A 25,917-nucleotide genomic window follows, 5' to 3' on the forward strand; every position below is an offset into this window, starting at 1 on the left:
TGAGAGAATGATCCATCTATCTACGCACATGTGTGTTTGTGTGCTATGTGTGTCCCAGGACAACTTTCAGAAGCTGGATTTTTTTTTTCTCTGGTCATGTTGCAGCCAGACTAGGAAGCAAGTGCCCATTCCCACTGAACCATCTCATTGGACCTCACTTTAGATTTTCACATTACAAAATTAATTGATGTCCAAGATGGGACTTTCTATGGAGTGTGTGCCATGTGGACCACTCAAGAGGATGAAGAAGCCTTTGAGGAAATTGTTGTGAAATGTGAGTGCCCAGGAGTGCTAGAGATGCCGTGGGGTGTGTGTGTGTGTGTGTGTGTGTGTGTGTGTGTGTGTGTGCATTTGTACTGGCTTCAAAAGCTCGCACATGCCAGATGAACTTACACAGTTCAGCTGAGGGCTGACTGGTTCTGTTGAGAGGAGGAAGTTGAAAGGAAGCGTAAGTGGAAGGGGTGAGTTTATAAATATGTATGTGGCAATTTTCAGTGTTGAGGCGAGACAGTCGAATGAATGCGGAAGCCTCATGGGAGACTTGCGATAGTATGCACATTTTATTTCTTTTGGCTCTTGTGTAAAAGGGGAACCATAAGAGAAAAGTAATTAGTTAATATTTAGAAATGTGTTAAAGTTGCATATGATGTCTAAAACCATGCCAACTTCCTAAATTACAGGCACAAAATACTATCTAAATGTGTTTTTCCCCTATACAGTAAGCATGCATGAATAGAAAGATGAGGAGATTTATAGGGGGACATCTGGGTTTACATTTCCAGATTTCTTCTGACTGGGTGCACAGTCACGTATGAATTTGTAGCTCCTCCGCACTTCATTTTTTTTTTTCATCTGCAGGGTAGGGCTAAAATAACCCTTAGTCTTTTGAGAGAAGAAATCACTTCTGAAATTTCCCTTATTTATTGGTAAGTTGTACTAGGTCTGTAAAAGCTATACTCGCCCAGTGCTTACGGTGTCGTCTATACATACAAGAAAAACTTGTTAAGGCTTCATATTTTCTCTGAAACAATTAATACATGTTCACACTCCTTCTTTGGGATGGTATTAAAGGTTTGCTTGCCCCTGTGACGTAGAAATGAAGCATTTCCTTCAATGTGCTATAGTCACATTTGGATGTGAAGTAGATGGAGAACTCACTGCAGAAGGTTTGCGGTGGTCAGTCCCAGCATCATCAAGCCTCTGGGAGTGTGAAGAAGCAATGTGTCCCTAACAAGTGCTGTGTGTATCACAGTGAGGAATGTGTCTGCAAGGACTGGGAGAAACCTCAGACATTACAAATCATCATCTCCATTTGTGTTAGAAAAGGAAATGACAGAAGCTAAGCCCTCAGCTTAGCTGCGGATGTTAGCTTCAACACTGCACAATTCAGCCCGTGGTTCACACTTGTGCATATCTCTTCACTAGCCTGGCATTCATATTTTTCTTGGGATCCTATTCAGTTTTTCTGAACCTTTGGTGTGAGCTGACAATCCGTACTTTAGCAAGAACCTAAATTCTTGTGTTCTAAATTGGCACTAACTTGAAGGGATAAGTGTTCTAAACCTTAGCATTATTAATTATTAGTTCATAGGTTTCCCAAATAATTTAGATTAATAAGTATATAAGAAAAGAGGCCTACTCTTGAGCCTGATCTCTACTTGAGCTCTGAATCTGAAACTTGAGCTCTTATATTAAACCACAAATAGATGCTTCCACACCATAAACTTGTTTGTGAAAATTATGAACATTATGTAAAATTATCTGCAAGCTATATACGTAAAGTATTCCTGATACCTAAATGAAGTTCAGATTTGAACTACTATCCCCAAATTATCCCATCAAATACATTTAAATAGTCTAAAATTCAAAATTTCAATGTCTGTTTCAGATAAAGACCAGTAATTTAGTATAATAGTAATAACAGCAAGTTGTTAAAGGAATAAAAATTATTACTTATGTTAGTTACAAAGGTGCTGTGGGAAACATTCCTCAAATGTTAAAGACAAAGAGATGTTCTAGGTCCCTTGATGAGGGCATCATCACTCAGGAGGATTAACTGGAAGCTTTCAGGGACACAGTGGGGTTTCCTCAGTCAGTAAGGAAGTGAGGGAGCTCAGGGAAAGCTCTGTAGAGGACTTCTGGGGGAAGAGAGGGACTAGAGAATGGAGACAACCAGAAGCCTGGGAAGACCCAGTAATGGAGGGAGTCCCGGCTGATTCTTTATGCTGCTTAAAATCCACCCGTGACACAGAGGACCCCTGAAAAGCTCTGCCCTGCAGACTATCAAGGCAGATGCTGAGACTTATGGGCAACCTTTGGGCATAGTGCAGGGAATCTTAGGAAAGAAGTGGGAAACAGTAAGATCTGGAGAGGACAGGAACTCCACAAGGAGAGCAACAGAACCAAAAAAATCTGAGCACAGGGGTCTTTCCTGAGACTGATACTCCAACAAATGCTTATGCATGGAGATAACCTAAGACCCCTGCACAGATGTAGCCCATGGCAGTTCAGAATCCAAGTGGGTTCCATTGTAATAGGAACAGGAACTGTCTCTGACATGAACTGATAGGCCTGCTCTTTAATTACCTCCACCTGAGGGGGAAACAGCATTACCAGGCCACAGAAGAAGACAATGCAGCCACTCCTGATGAGACCTAATTGACTAGGATAAGAAGGAAGGAAAAGAAGACCTCCCCTATCAGTGGACTTGGGGAGGGGCATGCATGCAGAGGGTGGAGGAAGGGAAGGATTGGGACCGAAGGAGGGAGGGAACCACAGGGGGGATACAAAGTGAATAAAGTGTAATTAATAAAGAAAAAAAAGATTTAAAAAAATCCACCCAGACTTGGAAAATGAAGACAAATGTGTCATCATGGCTTGGGAGAAAGAATTAGAAAGATTTCTGTCCTCTGGTTATGCAAACACTAATCCATACTCAGCTACAGACACTTGGCAGATGCAATCAGTTACAGCTGACCTTAAAGGGGAATGATTACCCTGATTTATCACATGGGCACTGAAAAGCAGAAGAAGAAGAAGGCAGAAGAACCCGTGAAAAGATGAAAAAGAGGAAGGCAGAGGGCAGAGGGCAGGAGGCAGAAATGAAAACAGGAAATCTCAAAGTATGAGATGGATCTGCCTCACCCTTGCTGTCTTTGAGAGTACAGGAAGAAGACAATGAGCCGAAGAATCGAGGAAGCTTCTAGAAGTTGAGCTCGAGTCCTGACTGCCCACAGGAACCCAGGAACTTAGTCTTACCTTTGTTGGAAATAAATTCAGCAACAATTTGAATGGAATGGAAAGTATATTTTACCCAGAGCCTTCTAATAGGAGACTCAGCTTTTGGTCAGGTGAAAACCCAGAGCAGGGAAACCATGGGGGAAGGGCAACTTGGATCTGTGAACTGTGGAACTGTAAGGTGACGAGTCTACACTGCTAAATTCATGGTCCAGTGAACACACATATTAAAAAGAAATGATGGGCTGACACTCTTCCAGTGACCTCACTTTACCACTGCATAAATGATGTGACACTTCACACCTTCACAGGCTTGGGGAAGCCATTTGGATGTGCACATGCACCAGTTCCCAAAGCTGTTCTGTACAAATGTTCTGGCCCCTGTACACTCCTGTCAATCCTGTCTCCAATCTCATGTCAACCTGGATCCCATTTTTGGGTGTTAGTCCTTCCCAGTGTTTCTCTCCTGGAACCCTCCAGCAGATTCCACATGATAGCCCCTCAGGGCTCTGACAGGCACACTACTGGAAAGGCCTGTCCTTAGTCTACCTCTGGCTTTAATTTGCCGTTAAGTATACACAAGAAAAACCTTTCACAGGGGTCATCTAAGACCATTGAAAACCACAGATATTTATATCACCATTCATATAAATAGCAAAATTACAGTCATGAAGGAGCAGGAAAAATTTTTATGGTTGGGGGGTCACCACAACATGAGGAGCTGTATTAAAGGGTCACAGCATTAGGAGGGCTGAGAATCACTGGTTATTTAAAAACACAAGCAAATGCAAAAACAACCTGATTCTGTGATATAATTTTGAAAAATCACTAACATGGCAAGAGACACAGTAGGCAACCTGAAAACAGAACAGAAAGAGTGAGAAAACACTCAAAGCCTTAATGCTTCAGCTTTATTTTAAAGAATGTTTACGGGGACTGGAGAGATGGTTCAGCAGTTAAGAACCATCTCAAAAGAACATGGGTTCAATTCCCGGTACCCACATGGCAGCTTACAACTGCCTGAAACTCCAGTTCCAGGGGATCCAATGCCCTCATGTAGTGCAAGTTTTGGTTTCTTTAAAAACTCAGTTATGTTATGTAGATATGTTTTGTTTTGTTTTAAACTCAAGTGTGGGATATGGGACTGCCTTAGTTTATCCAGCCTGATAAACAGCCTCATGCTGCTCAGAGAAGGGTGTGGTCTTTGCTGGGTGGAGTTAGTTTAATTCTGAGGCCTCTGAGACAGTATAAATACCAGAGTCCTGAGAAAGGAAGGGGCTTTGAGGAGACAGACAGAGGAGAAAGAAGGCTGTTTTCTTTTGTGTTTTGCAGTTTGCTGTTAGATATCTTGACAACTGAGATTAGTATTTTCCCCAAAGAACCTGATGACAGCCAAAAGTCTAAAGCGGTCTACGTCCCCTTTCCCTGTTCCCTTTCCCTTCTAACCTTCCTTCTCTCTTACCTAGAGTTGGGAGGTTGGAAGGGAGGTAGAGGCATAAGGTGCTCCAAATAAAGTAGACTATAAAAACTAGCGCCAACACCCTCATGCAGACATACAAGCAGGCAAAACACCAATGCATATAAATACAACTACAAAAAGGATGTACTGTATTTGCATACAAAAAAAGGATGTTTGTGTTACAAATTTGAATTGAATGAATTCTAATCCCAATTCTATTTTATGCAGTGGATAAACTGCTTGCATTGCTGGATCCTCAGATTCTCTATTTGTTTAAATTGTCAGTATCATCTCAAAGGGTTGTTGTAAAGATTTGCAGGACTACAAACATAATACCAACTGCAGGGTCTGGGGTATCAGGCCCTTAAGAAATGGGCCCTATTGAAAACCACTATAAATTAATCACTTCAGTAAGTAACAGATTATCTGAAAGCAAGTTCAATGATACTGAGGATATTAATATCAAATCATGGGATTTGGTTTTTTTTGTAAGTAAAAATAATATAAATTTTTACTTAGATATAAAAATATCTAAGCAAAACTGTTAAATAACAACAAAGTTAGCATGTTAAGGCATGTGTAAGGATGTTCTAAAGCAATATGGGTCACTTACAAACAACTTTGATTGGCTCAAGAGCTTCCAGCCCCATCCCAAGAAAGCACAAGGCACTGCTTCTTCCTGCATTCCTGCAAATTCTCAAATGAGTTCCTGACAACACAAACATCAAAGTCTTTACTGTAGTGTCTCTTGCTGGGCTCTGGGACTTTGCCAAGCCTCCAGGGACTAGCTAAGCTCCTGTAAAGCTCCTTTGCTGACTCTGAACAGTCAGTCCCTGGACCAACACTCAACTTCCCACAGTCTGAGCGGGAATGGTTGATGGCACTGAGCAGTTCACTGGAGAACTAGAATGTAATTTCTGCTCAGGGTTATGTAATAGTCCAAATTGAAGCAGGGGAAACACAGTACAACCAATACTGGATTTTTGCTTTGCGTTCATGCCTGTTATGTCTCGGAGCCCATTACTGCTCTGAGTGTTTCAGGAAAATAATTTAAGCAAACACCCTCAATTACTACCATCTAAACAGAGGTCATACCAGTTTGAGGACTAAATCAGTCCTATATAGGGAGAAAAAGACTTTCAGAATAACTATCGCACTAGCCATTGTGCAGGGTCTAGATGAACATTTCCTGTTGTTGATGAGAAAATCTAAGGGTAGAAACTAGTCATGTTCAGATCCCCATGAAATGCATAGGAATTGCATATCTTGTGACCCACTGAGGCATTGCAACTTCTCCAGCTGGTTTTCTAGCTGGTGAGCAGTGGCTGTTCTTTCCAGTTCTGGGGCTAATAAGCAAATTCACAGCCGGTGGTTGAAGGCTCAACAGTCACATACAGAATCCCTACAGGGGCCATTGAGCAGACACTATAGATTCAGTCACTGGTTGTGTGCTTGCTGTTGGACAAGCACTTCTCATTTGACAGTGACCCTGGAATAGCACCGGGGCCACTTCAGCTACACTTTCAGACTGAACTCATACAATGAACCTGCGAGTGTCACATGCTAATGCATTTTCAGTTTAAGATGCAAATACTGGTACAGTTTCAAAATATGTACTCTCTAGCTACATCTTCACAGAGATGAAAAGCCACTTAAACTTCCACTCAGAATAAAACAGCACAAACAAATAGCAAAAACCAACCTCTCAAAACATGAAATCATTCCGAATGATATTTAGTTACATTTACCCTTGCATGCATGTGTCCATCCTACTTTATTTTTTAGCAAGCAATGCTTTTTCTTCTCCTCCTCCACTTCCTCCTCCTCTTCTTTTGAACTGTCCTTCAACTACCTAAAAACTGAAGATGTTCTTGTGTTTCCGATCCTCCTGACTCCACTTCCCTAGCTCTGGGATTATAGATTCAAACCACATGCAAGAACTTCTTTTATTTTATAACAAACTATAGAACCCTTAACATTCTCATACAGGTTGTCATTAACTAAGCTTCTGTTTATTTTAGATAATGATAAAGTCAGCTCTAACTATTCTCCATTGGTCCAGATATATTACCAACCCATACCCCTGGCCTCCAGCACCTCTCCTTCAGCTGAGTATTACAGGATGGCTGTATGTATTTTCAAAGGGAAGAGGAAACAGCTAGCTCCATGTCAGGGAGATAACTGTTGCCAGAAGGCAAAGAAAATTATGTTCCCAAGCCTGATGGGATGATGTCCTGCTCTTAGTTATGAGCATAGACACTGAAATAGAAGGGAAGCATATAACCAGGACGAGAAAGTACTTCTGTAACATGAGCAGCTAGGATGAGAAGGAAGTTTCAGTCATTACAAAGAAGAGGCAGGTTCAGAGCGTAACTTAAAGACTGTGGTTACAGTGGAACTGGGGGATGAGAGACAAGGTTGTGACAAGAGCAACATAGCAAAGATGAGGCTGAGTATGATCAATCTTAATGTACCAATGTGAACTCCCTCCCCCCTTTTTTTGTTCTCAGTGCATTTTGCAAAGTCCAGCACTATGCATAAGGTCCCTTATGGGGGCCCATGAATCCCTTTAAAAAACCCAACCAAGCAACCAAGCAACCAAGCAACCAAGCAACCAAGCAACCAAGCAACCAACCAACCAACCAACCAACCAACCAACCAACCAAACAGGATTTACACTTCGCTTTATTCCTTCTTGATACTCTGACCTTAAGAAACTCACTTTTCCTCCTCATCTGACAAAGAAAGACTGTAATAACTGTTTGACCCTAAGGCAATCACTTGGTGCAGGTGACTGACATAAAAAAAAAGTCAAAAAAGTCACTCACACTTTGTTTTTCTAATAGAGTAAGTTTAAAACACACACCAAGTATTATGACAGCTCTGATTTTTGTTCAGCTTTCATTGCTTTTGAAGTGAGTTTTGGTTCCATTGTTGCAGTTTTAGTTTTTTGTAGTCATGGTCATTTCTCTTTTCTTTCATTTAGCTGTCCCTTCATCCTAAGTTATTCTTAATCATACATATATCTAATATTCTTGATGCATATGTATGAATTTCCCAAAATACACTGTTGGAATCATTCACTGTGCATGTGAATTTGCCCCTTCCTATTTACAGATAGACTCCAGTCTGGCACAGTACAAAGCCTTATCTTTGTAGGACTGAGGTGGATCACCACTGTCTGGTACCCAGCTGAGACTAACCCTTCCTCCAAATCCACAGAACTACCATGGCTCTACAAAGGAAGAAACGAGATACTGACAGGTGGAGACCTCCACCCCACCTGCTGAGGGACTGTTCATCCTGCCTTCCCACAACATCAGCAACATCCTGAGGTTGGGGATCCTGTCTAGTTACTCTTACACTGGCTACAGTTTATAACAAACACATTGCTAAGTACACTAAAATCACAGCATATTTTAATTCATTTGGACATTGTTAGTAGTATTAAATACTTATCATCCATCTAGTCAGAACCAGAAAACACACAATAATTTGCTACTTGTAAATTGTTCATCTGCTATTTTTTTTTCCCTAGAGGAATAAATGGCCTCTTTATTATCTCGATATACCCATCAATTACCACTAAGTGTATCCTTAATACACTTAATACATGCCCAGAGAAAAAAATTCTGGAGCCCAAATCTACTTTCTGACAATACCTGTTGCCGTGAGCATGTTGTCTAGTGCTTCTCCCTACCTCTTTAAACCTGCTCCACGAGTATAGGAATTATTGCACCTGTTTATATTGGTAGCAGTGCTCGGTGCCCACTAATTAATTGAATTTGTGTGAGTGTGCATGGCATATGTGCGTCAGGGTTTGCAGGTGCATGCAGAGGCCAAAGGAAGATACCGCCCTAAGTGTGCTCTAACACTCCTTGCCTTCTTCCTCGAGGCAGAGTCTCACCGAACCTGGAGCTAGGCTGGTAGGAAGTAGGCTCCTGTGATCTCTCAGTCTCCCTACCCTATAGTTCTGGGATTGCAGCCTTGCCTATGGCCACACCTAGTGTTTTGTTTTGTTTTGTGTGTGTGTGTGTTTTACTGTAGATGCTATGGACTTCAACTCAAGTTCTTAAGCTTTGGGTATTTAATTGCAATGAATGATTGTGGACAATAAACGTTTGGGGAATGAATGCCTGAGATATAGGGCTGGCAAAAGGATAAAGCAGGCAGCGGAAATGTAGGTTCTACCTAGCATATGAGTTAGGAAAAAACAGTGCCGATTCCAGGCAGAAGATAGAACACAACTACAGAAGGATTTCAAGAGGCAGACTTGTTCTGCTGTCATTCAAAACTGAACTGAAGAGAGGGCATGTTGGGCATTTAGTCCTAATTGCCTTTCTTCCATCTTGTCTGGGTCCCCTTTTATCCCTGCACTACTGCGATGCAACCCCATATAATGACAGCTGTTATGTGCTGAGCCCAACCAAGGACAGTTATAGAGGGAAAGTGTTGTTAGGAAACATCAAATAACAAAAGAGGTGCCTTTATAGGACAGTAAAACTCCCATAAAAGCAAGCACACCAGAATTTATGGATATAACAGGGCCTGTGTTTCACTGCGAGAAGACCCTTGTGCCAAGCACATGCTTACTCATCTAATGCAATGGCAACCCCCAGAACACCCCATTGACTCCTGGAGTGTTCCACATCTGGCCAAGCAGACTTTAATGCTCTAATACTGGTGATTCTTAGGTCTTCGGATACCAGGCTTCATTTAAAAAAAGAAAAAAAAATCACTAGAAACCATTGTACCTGGCAGCCTGACATGCTGGGTGTTGAGGCTGTGTATGTATACAGTGCCACTAGTACGTGTCACTTCAGAGCCATGATCGTCTCACCACATGGCCTAGCTCTGTTTTGGAGCCATCTCTGTAACTGATAAGGCAACATCTTGAGTATCTTTTACTGTATTTGGCTCTAAGCATTTGTTGGTCTTAAGACTTTCATATTCTTTTTTGCTTGTACAAGTTGTGTTCCTTCCTACCCATCAGTTTGCACGTGTTGACTATCACAAAGCAAAGAGTACAGCTGCGCCCTCCTTGGACCTTTGTTCTCTGTCTCCACAGCTGAGGTCTGAGGCGCAGTTCACTTTTTATTTCGTAGACATGGGTTCCAGACAAGCCTACTCTTGACATGTCCAGTTTCCTTGTTGCTCCATGATTTTCTTTTATGAACAGAAGTTGATTATGTGGTCAATGATGTGATAAAAATGAGGTTCTGAACTTCGTGATGATATCATACAGCTATTTAAAACAATCTTGATGAACCTAACTACAGACCTTAAATTCTTGCAACCAGTAGACCTGATCCATTGTTAACTCTGCCTTCTGAACATGAGTGCTCTTTGCTCACAGCCTCCATTCTCACTTCCCATTTTGGCTTTCCTTATACTCTACTTCCTAGACTTGGCATTCATGGCTTCTTATCTGGCCCCCTTAGAATTGAAAGTTACTATTCATCTCTATATTCAACTTGTTTCATCCATCTCCAAGCCTGGCTCTCAATGTTTTCAATAGCTAGACAGATTCCTCACAGGCCTCAGATCCTGCCCAGCTTCTGAAGTACTATAACCTCAATAGGGTGTGAGCTTGCTCATCAAGTTCTTCTGGACTCGATAGAGGGCTCACAATCTCTATACTTAAGTATACTTAAAGACCCTTAAGAGCTGACTTGATCCCCCAATATGTACTAATTGTATTTTTAACTAAGTTAAACCTGAAATTCTGAAATTTTGCTATAGGCTCTGAATAGCTATGGCTCACACATAGGCTAGCCAAAACACAGCTATGGCAAGTGGGACCATGGGTGGTACTATTTACCACTGAGGTACCAGGTAGCCTGGAGCCCGAGATGGAAAACATGACTACAAATCAATGCAAATGTAAAAATGACACAGGCAGGACTTCTAGCCATACCAGGGCAAAAAGTGGCAACGGGAGTTGAATACAGAAAATACTATTTTGAATGTGCTCTGAGTTGGCTTGGAAACAATGAAGGTTAACAGATCTTCCCTGAGAGCAGCAGCAACCTGACTACAAGGCAGCTGAGAAAAGCCAGCGCCTCTTTGCCTGTTTTCTTTGACTCTTCCCTCTTTTTCTTTCTTCTCACTTTGTTTCTTCCAAACTTTGCAACCCTCTGGCTGGCCTTCACCTCTGTGCAGTGCCTGGACTGGCTTTCACTTACCATGCCCTTCAGAGTCAGATCTGCTAAGGGAGACCGGTTGCCATGGAAATCTGGCCAAACATGTAAATCAACAGTGAGGAAACCCACAGGCTGAGCCTTCTTAATCAGATCCAGGTGACTGTTCAAATACGCATATATACTCTGGCATCTGGAAGAGAAGTGGATTGATTTTAAAAGGGGATAGGGTTTAAGAGCAAGTTATTCTGCAGAAAGAAAAAAAAAATTAACTTCCATATCAGACCCAGGAAAGCAAATGGGCTCCCAAAAGCATCAGCCAAGCAGCTACTCTTGTAAGAAGCCCATGCACTCTCACATCACACTGTCCTCCCCACACAGGCAGCATGTCCTGTAGGAAGGCTTAGAGTCAAGGGACCCGGCCAGACCCTGGCATCACCTCTGGTAGGTGCGTGAGCATGAGACAGTTATTCCAAGCCCTGGAACCGTCCTTTTCTCATCTGTAAAAACATCTCACAATACTTGTCCAACTTACCTCATAGGGTTATTATGAAGATCAAAGACTCTGTATGCGAACATACAGCACTCTGTAAACTGCAGTATAATATGTTACAGACGCAAACGATTTGTTAAAAATCTGTCTTCCTAATTATGAAAATGATGAAATGGCAAACAGAGATAAATGTATGCTCCTGGATTCAATGAACGAGCGTCATACACACAGTTAGGATCAGGAATTAGGTATGTGATTCTGAACCACAACCTTGAAATGCTGTTGTGTAGGCTTTCTCCATTTTACATTTTGACTGATGTGAAAAATGGTGTAGTTGGTGTGACCCCCTTAGTCACTGGCATCATTCAGGTCAAAAGATGATGGGCATTGGAGTTCAGGCAGTGCTAACTCCTGATACTGTTACCTGTCATGGCTACGGAGCATGAGTTAGTCCCCCTGAACTCCTACTTCCCTATTCATAACACATTATAACAATACGAACTTCCCTGGGGTAAGTCTTCCTGCATGCCACAAAGACTATAGTCCATTATCTGGGGATCTCTGGAAAATTCTGCCTTCCAAAGTTCCGAACCAATGATCCCAGAGATGGACCAGACAGCATCCTCTCTCCTACTTTTGTGGTGTCCTTGGGACCTCAGCTTTAAAGGTTAAAAACATGGGGAGTGTCCAAGGGAGATTAGAATACCTCTGTCAATATTTGTGATTTGCATTTTTAAGATGCTTTAGTAAAAGAAGTGATTTCTAGTTCATGTTTTGCAATGCCAGGAGTGTCCCCACGGATACCATGAGTCTCTGTAGGTTTCTAAGAGAATCATAAAAATAGTTTCAAATTCTCTCTTCATCTGTATCAGTGAAAACTCTTTGTGTTTTTCTTCTTCTTTTTTTAAGTGCTGGGGATCAAACTCAGAATCTTGTGAATGCTAACCAAATGCTTTACCACTGAGCTATAAACGCGGGTCCAGTGACATTCTTTTAGTAAAAATTTCACATGAAACTCCAGTGCGGAAAGTGTAGAAAACCAAAACAGCTTGATGTGTGCAAACATGAGCACACAAATTGTAATATCACCAGAGCAAAGAGAGTATTACCCAGTCAGCTCTTTGCTGGACAGTCTTGGCATTTGCAGTCCATGCCTTTACTTTGGCAGGAGAAATACAGTATTCATGGAAAAAAGCTCAACCATGATTTAGGCACCACCTGCCATTCCTGGAGCATGCAGCAAGCTTCCACTGTGGTCCAGGGAGGATGCACGGCTGATATCCATTACAGAAGGAATACTTAATGGCGGAATAACAGGGCAAAGTCCACACAAAACTCTTCTGTCTGACCGATGATGAAGCCATGAGTTTTCTGTATGTCGGATCACATATTTCTTGTCATGCCCCCCTTCCATTGCAGAATACTCTGTTTCAGTTTTAGGAAAGTATCCTCTGAGGCATCCACAGAAGGGAAGGACAGAGTATATACATATGCTCACATCCTTGCTTTTTATCTCCCAACTCTGCTTGGTCTGGCCCCACAGGAACCATATTTACACAGAAATCTCAAGAACAACATTCTCATCAGAAACCAAGAGTCTGTACTATTCATAACCACTCTCCCTTTAGGAAGGGCATCACTGCTCCTAGCATATAGATTTTTTTTTAATTTTAAAGAAGTGAATGCCCATAAATCTTCCCATTTGCCTTTCAAGGAATCTCAGAGTAGGCGTTTGGCTTCAGACATCTGGGTCAATAAGAATCTATATGCCTAATTACTATTGATTCGTCATTGTCCCATTTACCGAGGGTCTTTGCAAACAGTGAGATTCATTTAGTCTCCACATATATGGCTACTCATACACTAATGAGACCCCTGGGGAATGGGGGAAATGCTTGCTCCTCTCACTCCTAACCTCCTTGCAGCTGCGTGTTTATTCTTTGAATTCAGCCCTTCTCCTACATGCTTTTTCAATTATACTTACCATGTATGCTATCTGAGTATATCATTCAAAATGAAGTGCACTTGGAAGACATTAAAATAACTAATGCACATCATCATTCACTTAATTTTAACCTTGCATGATGCTGTTTTTGGTTTTGACTTTGTTTCATTTTGTATGTTTTATCAATTCGTTTTCAAATGGCAGTGTGCTCCCTTCCAAGCATAGTAACTACAATCCCAGTTGGATTGTTCTTCCTCCCACTCATAAATGGCAGGCTCATATATCCTGTCTCAGAGGAAGCCCCATTGGGGATGACACAGAACATATAGTTTCAACAATCATAAAGTAAATTAATTGGTGAGCAGGTACACTAAAACTTGCTGAGTCCGAGCTACTCTTTTGCAATGGGATTCAATAGTCTGTAGCTTGCAGAACACTGGGAAGATTCCATGCAGGGCCTGAGTACTATGAAATGACGGATCATTAATAAGCAGTTCTCTCTTTTGCCATCACAAACTTTTATTTCAGTTTGTATTGCTTATAATCTTAAATGTAGGCAGTGTCCTGAATCGCTGCTCTCTGTCACCCCAAGTCCAGTCCTTCTTCAGGTTCTCAGGCTGCCCTTCATCATCTCCTCTCTTCCTTCGGGTCGAGAACACTGTATAGTTTTGACTTTTCTAACCCTTCTTCAGCTTGATACCCTCTTCTGCTAGTCCCTTAAACATGAAAATTCTTCCAGAGACCTGCATGGTGCCTTTTTACTTTGTTTATGATGACCATATTCACAAGCCAAAAATGAGCACACATGGTGTGCCAAAAACCACCACAACATAAAGAAAATCACGGAAAGGAGCAAACATGCTCTCAGTCTCCAGTTCCTTATTTCTCATGCATTTGCTTTTCCTATTCTACTGAAATTCATTTTACATCACTTGACCCTTTCTTCATCATTTGTTCTCTTGCTTCAGTCCCTAAAACACTCTATTATCTTGAATTTCCTAATCCTTTGTCAGCTCAATCACCTCTTCTGCTAGTCCCTTAAATAAATAAGCTCTTCCAGAGGCCTGTTTTTGGTACCTTCCTACTCTATTTATTCATTCACATCACTGTTTTTCTTTTATCACCCCAGTTATCATCTAGGGCTAATTTAGTCCAAATATATATTCTCATCTACCTGACCCATGGCAATCATCATTTAAGAATCACCTTTGCTATCATCTCAAAGCCTTTCCTGAGCCCAGGATCCTTTTATTGGTCATAGTCCCATAGCCACCCGTCTTGAATGCTGCCTTCATCAATGCAGCTTTGTGTGAAATCAGAATCCTCATCAGTGGACTTTTTAACTTTATCAAGACCTGTAATACCAGATGAACAGTGAACTTGAAGAAACTGATTCTCAGTGAGGTTATGGGCCTGAGGAACCAATGTGATAAAGAAAACTGAGTTGTCCTAATTGAAATACCGGAAAATAGTTAAAAATACAAACAGGTTGAAAAAACAAACAAACAAACAAACAAACAAACAAACAAACAAACAGGAGAACAAATGCAGTCCTGAAGAACCTGCAATCAATAGGTTCAGTGAGAGGGACACTCCTCACCATGACCTCTGCCAAAGGCTGTCCAAACAGACTGCACCCAGCAAACTCTGAGGACACTTTAGGGCCTTACTTTCTTAAGGTTTCTTTGATCTGAAACCCTTATTAATGTTGTAGTCTGTTTGCAAAAGAGTATCCAGGGTAATCTTTTTAAAATACAAACCTCGTCACCTGTCTCCTCTTCCTAAAAATGCAAACCCTGGGGCTGGAATGTGGCTCCGTGGTAGACTGTTTATTTTGAAAGTATGTGGCTTGGGTTCAAGTTCTAGCACCCCAAGATCAAAACCAAAAATAAGTATGTGACTAAAATCTAGTATCCTTTCACTGACCCCTAGGATGACTGGCATGGTGTGTGGGCACAGGTAACCTCCACCTCACATCTGACACCCTCCCTCCCACTTGTGTCCAGCTACAGTGATTTCTGAGTCCACCAAGCTGGCTGCTGCATGAGACCTTGAGACTTGCTAGTCTTTCCACTGGGAGGAATCCTTCCCATAGCACCATGGCTTTTTCTGCCATGGTCTTTTTTTTATTATTATTATTCCTTTTAGGCCCCACTCAAGATTCACCACTGCAAGAACAGTGTTCCCTGCTACCCCAGTAGTCTTTGCTTTACATTTCCTGAGTTAGATTTTTTAATTCAGAATTTATCAATTTCAGACAACAAGTATATATGTTTGTGCATTTGTTATACTATATGTAAATGCACATGTGAATATATATATACACACACTTTCTATAAAAGCAAATTTTGTTTGTTTGTTTCTTCTCTTGTCTATCATTAATGTTCATAATATATGTTAGATTTGACAGATCTAACCTTAGTTCACGTGCCAATCTTGATATATCATACCAACATCATCTACTCAGTGATCTGGCATCACCAGAACTTCATTTTGAGACATTTTACTTTTTAGTTTAGCTTCTATATAAATCAAGATAGAGAGAAAAAAAGAGATGGAGTTGCAATTAATGGTAAGCATTCTCCATCTAAGGGGTGAAATACACCAATATTAAAAAGATGCTTGCCAGGTACAGGTATAAGCACATACAGTTTGTTTACTTAACTTATAAGTACTCAAGACATTTCTATTCAGAGATGGGGCCTAAAGGAATTACGGTAGATAAAGAGGATCCGTGTATCTTTTATTTGTTTATCTATACTTGTCCCCAGAATTTCAAATGGGATTTGCTGAAACTAAGCTATAAGGGGAGGTGATCTGCTTTAGTGTCTTCAGAAGGTCCCAAAGTCACAGCAAGGATGCCTGTGGATTTCCCTCCTTTGTGAAAGTCTGCTTTATTTTTAACAATGTATTTCATTCTAAGACCTGAAGTATGAAAATACTGTACCAAATAGATATGGTATGATAAGATGAAAGTAATAGGGAGGTAGAAGAGAACTAATTCAATAAATATGTGTGAGAGAACCAAAATGCAGAAAGAGATGGAGTCAAGAGCATAATTGGGATTACTTTGGAAAAGATGGCAAAAGAGTGAAATATGACCAGAGAACTAGTAGTGATGAATATTAATGTTGCTGGGGGGAGTGGGGAATCCCATGAACTTGTGAAGGAGGAAGAGTCAGAAATAGAAGCAACAAGGATAGACAACATCTCGGTTTGTTAGGGACAGGGATCACAAAGGAAGACAGGAGTGAGCCCCGATGCCACATGCCACATGCCACGGAGAATGTGAGAAGTGAGTCTTTAAAGTGTCCAGTGGGTTTAACAAAGCATAAGTCACCGAGAAACGTTAACGTTAAAACATTCAGGGAGTTGAATGTGACAGCGTTCAAGCTAGAATGGGCAAAGGAGGAGAAGCAAATAAACAAAGAACAAGGGTACAGGCAGTGTTGGAGAAACTGAGCTTCAAAGAGAAGGACAGGGAGGTGGCTGCATGTCCCATACAGTTATCGGGACTGGATTCCAGGTCTGCCTCTGGGCTGAATTCTAGGGATTACTGCTTCTAGACCACTCACTGATGCTCAGGCTCTGGGTCTGGATGCTAATCACATTTTCTCCCCTTTCTATTCACAGCATAAACTGAAACAGAATAATATTCTAGATGCTACGTTTCATTGCAAAATTGACTTATTTAGTAAGTTTATATTGAACATTAAATATTTACATATCAATATCCATGAGGTCTGTGTCAATATTACAGCACCTGTAGGTAAATTAAGCAGGTTAGTGCTGTTGTCGTTTTATGAGATCATAAGGGAGTTAAGAACCAGTATCTCTAATCCCAAGCCTATGGTTCTTGCAATCCCACACATCTGTCATGAAAAAGTAGGCAGTCTACTGAAGGCTGGCATCTGGGAATGACTGCTGTTGCACTTTTTTCATCAGTGGATAAAATGTAGTTGTCATTGTTATAATTCAGTTTAAAAACCTTTGCTCTTGGGTGGTCATGGCTCTTGCCTTTAATCCCATCACTTGGGAGGCAGAATCAGGAGAATCCCTGTGAGTATGAGACCAGCCTGGTCTACAGACTTCCAGGGACAGCTAGGACTGTTACACAAAGAAACCCCTCCCAAATAAATCACCTCCCTAAAGTCAAAATATGTTCTCAGAGTAGGAGGCTAATCACCCAATCCTATCTCATAATAATGCACATCACATTTGGTTTGTTCCAGTGCTCTTTATTTATTTATTTATTTATTTTTTTTTGAGGGAGGGAGCTAATGGTTTATGAATGCTGGACTATTGGGAGTCCTTCAAGAGTGTGATGAAAGCTATGACCTAAAATCACAGAAAGTCATGCACAAGTATAACACCAACAAAACCTGGTACACAATTCCAAAGGGTCACTGCTGATTTGAAGTTAGGAATTCTTGTTCCAGATTATACCATGCCTAAGACAATGAAAATACCAGCTGACGAGGGTTGCCCTGACACCTGAGGGAAGGCTTGGTAATACATCCTCCATTTCTATACCCTGGGAGCACACTGTTGAGCTTCCAGTGCAACATGTATTGCATTTTAATAGTATAGGTAAGCTATTCCTTTGTGATACAGAACCCCTAGTTTTACTATTTATTTTTCATTTTGTCCATTCGATCACAAGTGAACATCTTGCTATCTGTTTTCCTGCCTATCTGCCTGCTTATCTATCTATGTATCTATCTATGTATCTCTCTCTCTATCCATCCATTCATCCATCCATCCATCCACCCACCCATCATCTACCTTTTATCGACCTGTGCATCTAATCAACCATCTATCAACCATATGTCTAGCATCTACCTTTCCTTCTTCTAATCATGTTATGGGCTATGAGGCCTCCCCATCATTCTGTGAGTAAGAGTTATATAAAAACATATATCCAAAGGTGTTCTCTTTTTTCAGCCTGCTCCCAATCCCATTTTTACCATCCCCTTTCTATCCGCACTTTGAGTAACCAATCTTGTTACTTTTATAACTTAATTTTCCTGTAGTTCTTTTGCACAAATGAGTAAGCACACATTGATTTGCTTGTCCTCTCTTACACTCAGGTTTCCTAATACACCTCAGAAGCCACTGCACATTAGTTAATATTCCTACTTTCACACAGGATGTAGGAGATTGAATGATATGTGCAATACCACACATCTACAAAGGAGGAAAGTTGGGGTGTGCACCCAAAAAATGATGACACCCAAATCCATGCATGGTCATCTCCATCAGGGTTGCTCATCCACACAATCTGTGTATGGGAGTAGTTTTTTTCTGATTTTTCTTAGATCATTCTAAAACAAACTTAACAAATATATTTTCTAAACCATCTGGATGATCATCTTAAGTACCTCCAAACATTTGCATTGTTCACAATCTCTGAAAATCATACAACTCCTGAAAATGAATGTCACTCACACATCTACATAGAAAAGCTACAGGGGGAACATTTGAAGGAGTTACCTGGCTGTGGCTTTAGCTTGTAGTTCAGGAAAGGCAGGGTGGCCCTGCACCATATGGTCTATCTAAAAAACACAAAAGAGGTAGGTCAAATTTATGGTGTCTTTATCCTTAAAGTGGACACACATGCACACACACACACACACACACACACACACACACACACACACACACATCTGCTTTGTTAAACTCTGTCCATAGAGAATCTAAGGACGAAAAAAAAAATGACATTAACACCAACATATCAATTCTTTGAGAAATGTCGCTTTTTTGTGCAAGTCCCTTTGAATTCATTATACAAAATTTAGAAAGAATTGCAGCAGCAGATGGTATTCTTACTGCTGAGCTGGTACTAGTAGGTAAAACTGGCCTGGGAAAAGTGGGCAAAGGGGTCTTTGTTGTTGAAAGGATTAACTGTCTCTGGATGGCTTCATTTCTCCCTGCCACTTCTAAGCAGCTGAGAGCCTACTGTGCCTTACTAATGCAGCCTTTGAGACAGCGAAAGACGGAGAGTATGATGACCAAGTCCCAGCTAAGCACAGCTGCGGTGCCCAGACCTGCCAAGAGATCCCACCCCGACCCCAAACTGTCACGGGAGAAAGCAGGACATCTCTGCAAAGGGCAGGAATGTCTGAACTCTACAGATGTTATCTGGAATACTATGTCTAGGATTTAATTCCTAATCCCCCTGGTGGCTCCAAACAAAACATGTAATATGCCTGGGAACACCAATGCGACTCAACACTTTTCTCTGTCTGCTAACTAATCTGTGTATTTCTGAATGTTTACTTCAGTCTCCTGGAGTCAAAAACAACCATTTGGAAGGAATTCTTTTCATTCAGTCTTGAACAGCGTATTTTAGCCCCATGGAAATTGGCTCAGAGTTTTTCTTAAAAAGTGGGGCTGTGAACAAAGGAAGCAAATATATTCTGGAAACATAGAGGCCAGGTTCTGGTTTGGCTCCTCACCATCATTGCGACTTTGAAATCACTAACTACCTCTGAACCCCAATATTCTCCTTTACTATCAGCTTTGTTTTAAACAGGATTCCTAGGAAGAAAAGTGTATCTGCTATAATGATAACAGAAGCATCAATATCACCTAACATTTAACAACTCATTTACCTCCATCAACTCCAGCCTAAGAATTACACATACATTTCATCTACTTCTTACAGAGGTCCAAGGATGATGCTTGGTTTCTGTTAAGTAGATGAGAGAACTGGGGCTCAATGACTTATCTCAGTCACAGTGCCACAGCTAGGTCTCAAGCTGTGGTCTCCAACATCTAAAGTTCTCATTAGTAACTGCTATGCTGTATGGCCTAATAAACTTTTAGGTTGAATGTAAGTTGGGCAATCCCATTTTTCTGTGGAAATGTTTCAAAATAACAACAAAGCCATTGGTCATTTCAAAAATAAATCATGCAGTTTTGCGGTATCCACCTCCTTCCTCTGGGTCCAACTTTGGGTCACTGTAGTAAGGCATCGCCTAGAGCTTCGGTAAGAGGAATCATGATTCCTTAAGAGAACTGGGGTAAAACTATTGGTATCTTAACAAATAAGGCAAATCTCTACATTTGATGCTAATTTTCATAGGAAGCACATAAGAGTCACAAAAAAATATTTATATGAACTTCCAGAGAGACAGGGAAGTTCTTTTACGAATGTAGTTACTTAGTGTTTACTGAATGCTAAATATATTAAAAAATGTGCATAGATTCTGAGGACAGTGATAGGTATAGCCAACATACACAAAAGTGTAATAGCATAAAGACTTTTGGTAATTATTAGTGTCATAAAGATGGAAAGACATAAAGACGTGAAGAAGGTGGTTAGGCAGTCCACACAGCACCTAAATATTTGTGAAGTGAATATGAGCTGAGTGAGCCACCGTGTTGGCAGCATATGGTCACACAGTGCTATATGTTTCTTCTTGGCATTACATACCACATTTTATATTTTAATCTCTTTGTTCTAGGCACATCTAGCCACAGGGCAGGTATATGTTTAACTTAGAGATAAAATAAAACATCATGAATTTGGATGAATAAGGATTGTAGTGAGAATTTTGACATTTTGGGTTTTTTAAAAAGCACAAAAATATAGGAATATGTTTTTATTTTAATCCCAGGTGTGCGCATATGGGGCTGCTTCACAGCAGATGACTATGCTTTGCCTCGTGCTCTAGTGGGGCCATGATTTGGCCAGCTGCAGACAGTTTTTGCAATTGTGTGATGCTTGGTATTCTGGGGACTTTTCAGAGGGCATAGAAATGCTAGAGCCTCTCGAGGCGGGGTGGGTTGTTAAGTATTCATGTACAAAGAAAAAATCAACAAGAATAAATTAGATATCCTGACAGTGAAAGATCAAGCTTGCCCCAAAGAGCTTGATGCCCCTAATTAGCAGGAAGTGGTCTAAGGCTATCATTGGCCCCTTTCTGACACCTGACTTGATTCAGGGATTTCATTCCTCTCCTCTCTATCATTTTTCCCTCTTATCCATTGTTAGGGGTTTGGAAGGGAAGAAGAAAAGGGGTGGAGAAGGGCAAAAGAAGGAAGAATCCATAAAGTAGTTAAGACTGGCTACCAAAAAAAAAAAAAAAGGCAAGGAAAAACAATGGGCCTTAAAAGCATTTGACTGAACAACATATTTGAAAGCAAAATAGAAAAAAGTTAACCCATTTGTCAATTTACCAAGCATTCATTAAACAGCGCAGCAAAGTATGCTCACAGTGTCAACGTTACAACTTGTGTCATATTTTCTATTCATTTAACACACATAAATAAAATGTGTTTTCTCATGGGCAGTTATTTCTCAGTGAATGAACCAGGCTTCAAGAGTGACTGCCTTCATCATGCAGTGACCTCAGAAGCACACCAACAGTCTATCTCTGCTCCCATTTCCTCAGGCTTCTGCTCTATAAAAAGCAGCTGAAGCACCACAGAAGGGCCAAATTTATTTTAGACATTTACTTGTCTACTTATCCATAAGAAAACAACAACAAAATAAAAAAAACAAAAAACCAAACACCTTGGCTTCACCTTCACTCAAATTTCTCATGAGAATATGAATACAGGCGGCTGATGAGAGAGGGAAAATCAATTTTCTCCAGAAATGGATTAGCCAGTTATGATTAGTGAGTCCTAAATACAGGTACTCACAAGCCACACTAATTGGGTTGAATAGTATGAAAGTGTCTGTGTGTCTGAAAGAGAGAGAGAGAGAGAGAGAGAGAGAGAGAGAGAGAAGAATACCTATAGAAAAGTAAATAATTAATTCCCATGAGAGGCAGGCACAGGAAGAGTTTTGGGTGGATGGGAAGGGAAGGAGAAATTATGTAAATAGTTCATTCATGCCTGAAAATTTGAGAGAGAGTGGGAGAGGGGGAAAGAGAAAGTGAGAGTGAGAGAGTGAGAGAGAGAAAAAAATGAAAGAAAACATGCTTCTGGAAGGAACTGTGGATTCAAGATAATAGTCCCCTGGAAGGGGACATCACTGAAAGATAATGCTAACTATGTTTTGTTGTTCACAACTATAATATTAGATTTACATAAAACATTTTTTTATTAGTAAGTGGATAAATTCTGACTTAATTTAAAAGCAGTTAGTTCCTTCATCAGTAAGCTGGAGTTTTACACATTTTAAGTTGATAATTAGTCCATTTATTTGTGAAACTAACATCTGATATATGGTTATTTTGTGCTGTTTATCATTTTAAAAGCAGGATACAAAGATAAATAGAAATATTTTTTCATACAAAGAGAAGCATTATGTCAAAATTCAAATAGAGTCTAAAGATTCTACCAATGTTAACTGAGATTCCAGGCACAGTGAATAATCACAATGGTTCAGTGAAAGCAAGAGAGATGGAATTTCTATTCTCGGTATACCCGCAGGCCATGCTGGTCATCGAATCAGGACGATCTCTGAATAGTTAACACCGAGGAAATCAACAGACATTTTAGAATGTACTAATCAAGAGGGAGATAAAAGTTAAAGTTTATTATATAAACAGCATACCAAAAAAGCCAATCAATATTCTTCAGAGTGTTTCTATAATAGCATTAATCACAATGTCCACATTATCATCAGAAATTGCCCAACTGTGCTGTGTTGGGGACAATTAGTACTCACATACGTGAAAAGCCTTTGAATAGAAAATGAACCTGAGATGACAACTGTGAGAATTAGGATTTAAGAGGTTGAAAGCAGGTAGTTCAACCACAATCCAATATGGACAAGAAAGAAAAAAAAAAACAGGAAACAGAAAACAGTAGATAACAAACTTTGACATGGGAATATCAGTATTGATAAGCACAATATCTGAAAGACATGTCTAACGCCTGAGTGGAGATGACAGTTAAAAGAGTCATGAACTTAAAAACAGGAGAGTCTGGATTGCATGTGGGGGAGGGGAGCTAGGGAAGGAGTCACAATAGAAGAGAACAAATGGAACAGAAAAGGTAAATGTACAAGTTATTGTAAATGCAGTGAAAAACATCAACTTGCAATCTCAAGTATGAATCTAAAGAGCATCACATCTTTGCATATTAAAGCAAAAACCAAAGACAAGAAAATCTTCCAAGAATACGGAGAAAAATGTTATATCACCAAAGGGGAACAGTCGTAGACACCATGGCAACTTAGAAGAAACAATGACCCCAGAATAGAAAACATTTACTTGAGGTGCTGAAAAAGGGGAAAATGAATCAGTTGACCTTAATTTCTATATTGAACAGAAATACCTTCAAAGTAAAGAAAGTACATTATTACAGAGACAGTGTTTGGTTTTTGTTTTTGTTTTTGTTTTTGTTTTGTTTTGTTTTTGTCGGTTGCTCTGCACTGTAAGACATTCCAAAGAAAGTCTCTCGGTTTAAAAAGAAAAGTTACCAGACAGACACTTAACTCTGCAAGAGAAATGAAAATTGTTATTACATAGGTAATACAAAAAATATGTTTGCAGTTGCCAGAATTTCCTTAAAATATGTATGACTATAATGGAATAAACTTGTCCCCACCCCAAAATCCCGACACTGAAGCTTGAATCTCTAATGTTCTTGGTATTATTATTGAGGTAATCAAGGTTAAGCAAAGTTATAACAGTTGTGTTAGCAACACAACTGCTGTCTGCCTAAGAAGAGGCAGAGATACCAGATGTCTGCCATAAATGTAGTGTCTTTACCAAAACCTAAGTATGTCATACTTTGATCAAAGACTTCTAGCCTACAGAACAGGAAGAAAAGTGATATCTGCTCTTTTGCACCCAGGCTTTAGTAATTGGTTATGGTGATATGAGCAGAATAATGCAAAATTTAAAGAAAACAATGTAATGCCTACTGCACTGTGGGGTTATTATGATAGGCGGATACCACATGAGTCTACGAAGTTGGGAGGGTGGTGTGTAGAACTCTAGCAATGACAGTTTTTTTTTATACCTTATGCAAAGTAATGTGAGGTGTGCCCAAACCAGAAAGGTTTGGGATGTTTGTTATAATCATTAAGACCCTTAAAAATAATGCAAAAAGGTACCTACAAACCCCACAAATCAATAGAGAATTTAAAATGGAATTGTAAAAACTTCAACATGAGAGTTAATTCAAGATAGCAGGAATCAAAGACAGCAAAGCAAAAAACCAAAAGTGACCACTGGAAACAAAACTAAAACAGAAAATCTAAATCCATTCAGACGAGTCTTTCCAATAACACAAAGAATCTAAAGACTTTCACTTGGAGTGAAACCAAGTAATTTTAAGACTGGATAGAAAAGGAAACCATACCTCTGTGCTGTGTAAAATGCATGCACATGCACGTTCCATCGAGCAGAGCAGAGGCAAAGGGTCTTGGTGACAGTTCTGAGAATAGGTAAACCAAAAACCTATGACTGGAAATAGACTTGAGAGGTAGAATCTTAATGACTTACTGATAGGCTAGATAGAGGGAGAGGGAAAAAATTAGGAGTCATGAATTAAATAACTAGTGTTTTTTTGGCTTTAAAAATTATAAATGATAGTAGCTCCTAAGTGACACAAACATAAAAGTTTCAACTCTGGAAGGGTAGCAGCCACTGCAGTCAGAAAGGCAGGGAGCCCTGCCCGCTCTCGCCCACCTCCTTGACACCTAATCCATCTTCTCCAATGATTGCAATGCTGTTCCAAAACCCAGATCTGCCTTTTAAAGATATATTTCACATCTAATCCATCAGGCATTTCTGTCGGGTTTAGTGTAAGAACATATCCCAAATTTGATGAGTGCTCACTGCCAGCACGATCATCTCAGCTGACTTCCTTCAGTAGCTCATCTCTGGCCAGTGCTTCCATCCTCCCACCCCATCATTAATGCCCAGCAGAGCAAACCAGGGTCAGAATGACCCTTAAAACTCAGAGCACTTCATGGCCTGTTCCTTCTCCAGGGACTTTCTATTTTGCACTGGGTAACAGTGAACATCCTTACAGTGGCCAAGGATAGGAATTCCTAATTCTCCATTGATGTGGCCTCTGTGATGTTTCTGTAATAACCTAAGCAAGCAACACTCTCAGGCCTCATGTGCTGATGGTTCCCCTGGCCTGACATATTCTTTCCCCATCTCCAAATAGCTACCTGCCTTTCCTTTCTCATTGTTTGTTCTAATGCCACTTGAGCGCCTCATTTAAAATTGTAAACTCTGGACTGGTGAGACAGCCCATCCTGTAAAGACGCTTGCTGACAAGTTTGACAGTCTGAATTAAATCCCTTGAAGCCCACATGGTGGAAGAAGTGAACTTCCAAAAATTCCCCTCGGCTTCAACATGTGCACTTTGACACACAGGCCCCACCCCCAGGTACATGTGCACCTCTGATCACACATGTTTGGACATGCACAGACACACAAATATAATGAAAATAAAATAAAATGGCAAACTGCTCATCTGAACTCACAAGCACAATGTGTACTAATTAAAAAAAAAAAACATGTGTAACACAGAATGAACTGTGTTTGCTTGTTTGCATTATCTATCTCATTCTGTTGGAATGTAGGCTTCAGAAAGGTACAGATTGGGTGGAAATGGCCGTTTGATTCATTGCTCTTTTCTCATCCAGATCAGTACCTTAAATACAGTAGCAGGCAGTAAACTCGCTCTAAAGAGTTTCGACTCAATTCAAGTGCAAGGGTTT

General features: G+C 40.4%; 1 protein-coding gene across 1 annotated transcript in view; it reads right to left on the reverse strand.

Annotated features, from left to right (window-relative positions):
* The window catches only part of Fggy (FGGY carbohydrate kinase domain containing), a 334,558-nt gene that overhangs the window by 84,244 nt on the left and 224,397 nt on the right, over positions 1–25,917 (reverse strand). The window contains exons 10-11 of the mRNA XM_055618965.1: positions 18,768–18,829; positions 10,882–11,029 (exon numbers count right to left, since the gene is read on the reverse strand). Coding sequence (XP_055474940.1) covers positions 10,882–11,029; positions 18,768–18,829 — 210 coding nt within the window. The remainder of the gene's footprint in view (positions 1–10,881; positions 11,030–18,767; positions 18,830–25,917) is intronic.

The sequence above is a fragment of the Psammomys obesus genome, unplaced genomic scaffold (genome assembly GCF_907164565.1).
Source record: "Psammomys obesus unplaced genomic scaffold, mPsaObe1.curated_primary_1811, whole genome shotgun sequence".
In the NCBI taxonomy this organism is placed as follows: Eukaryota; Metazoa; Chordata; class Mammalia; order Rodentia; family Muridae; genus Psammomys; species Psammomys obesus.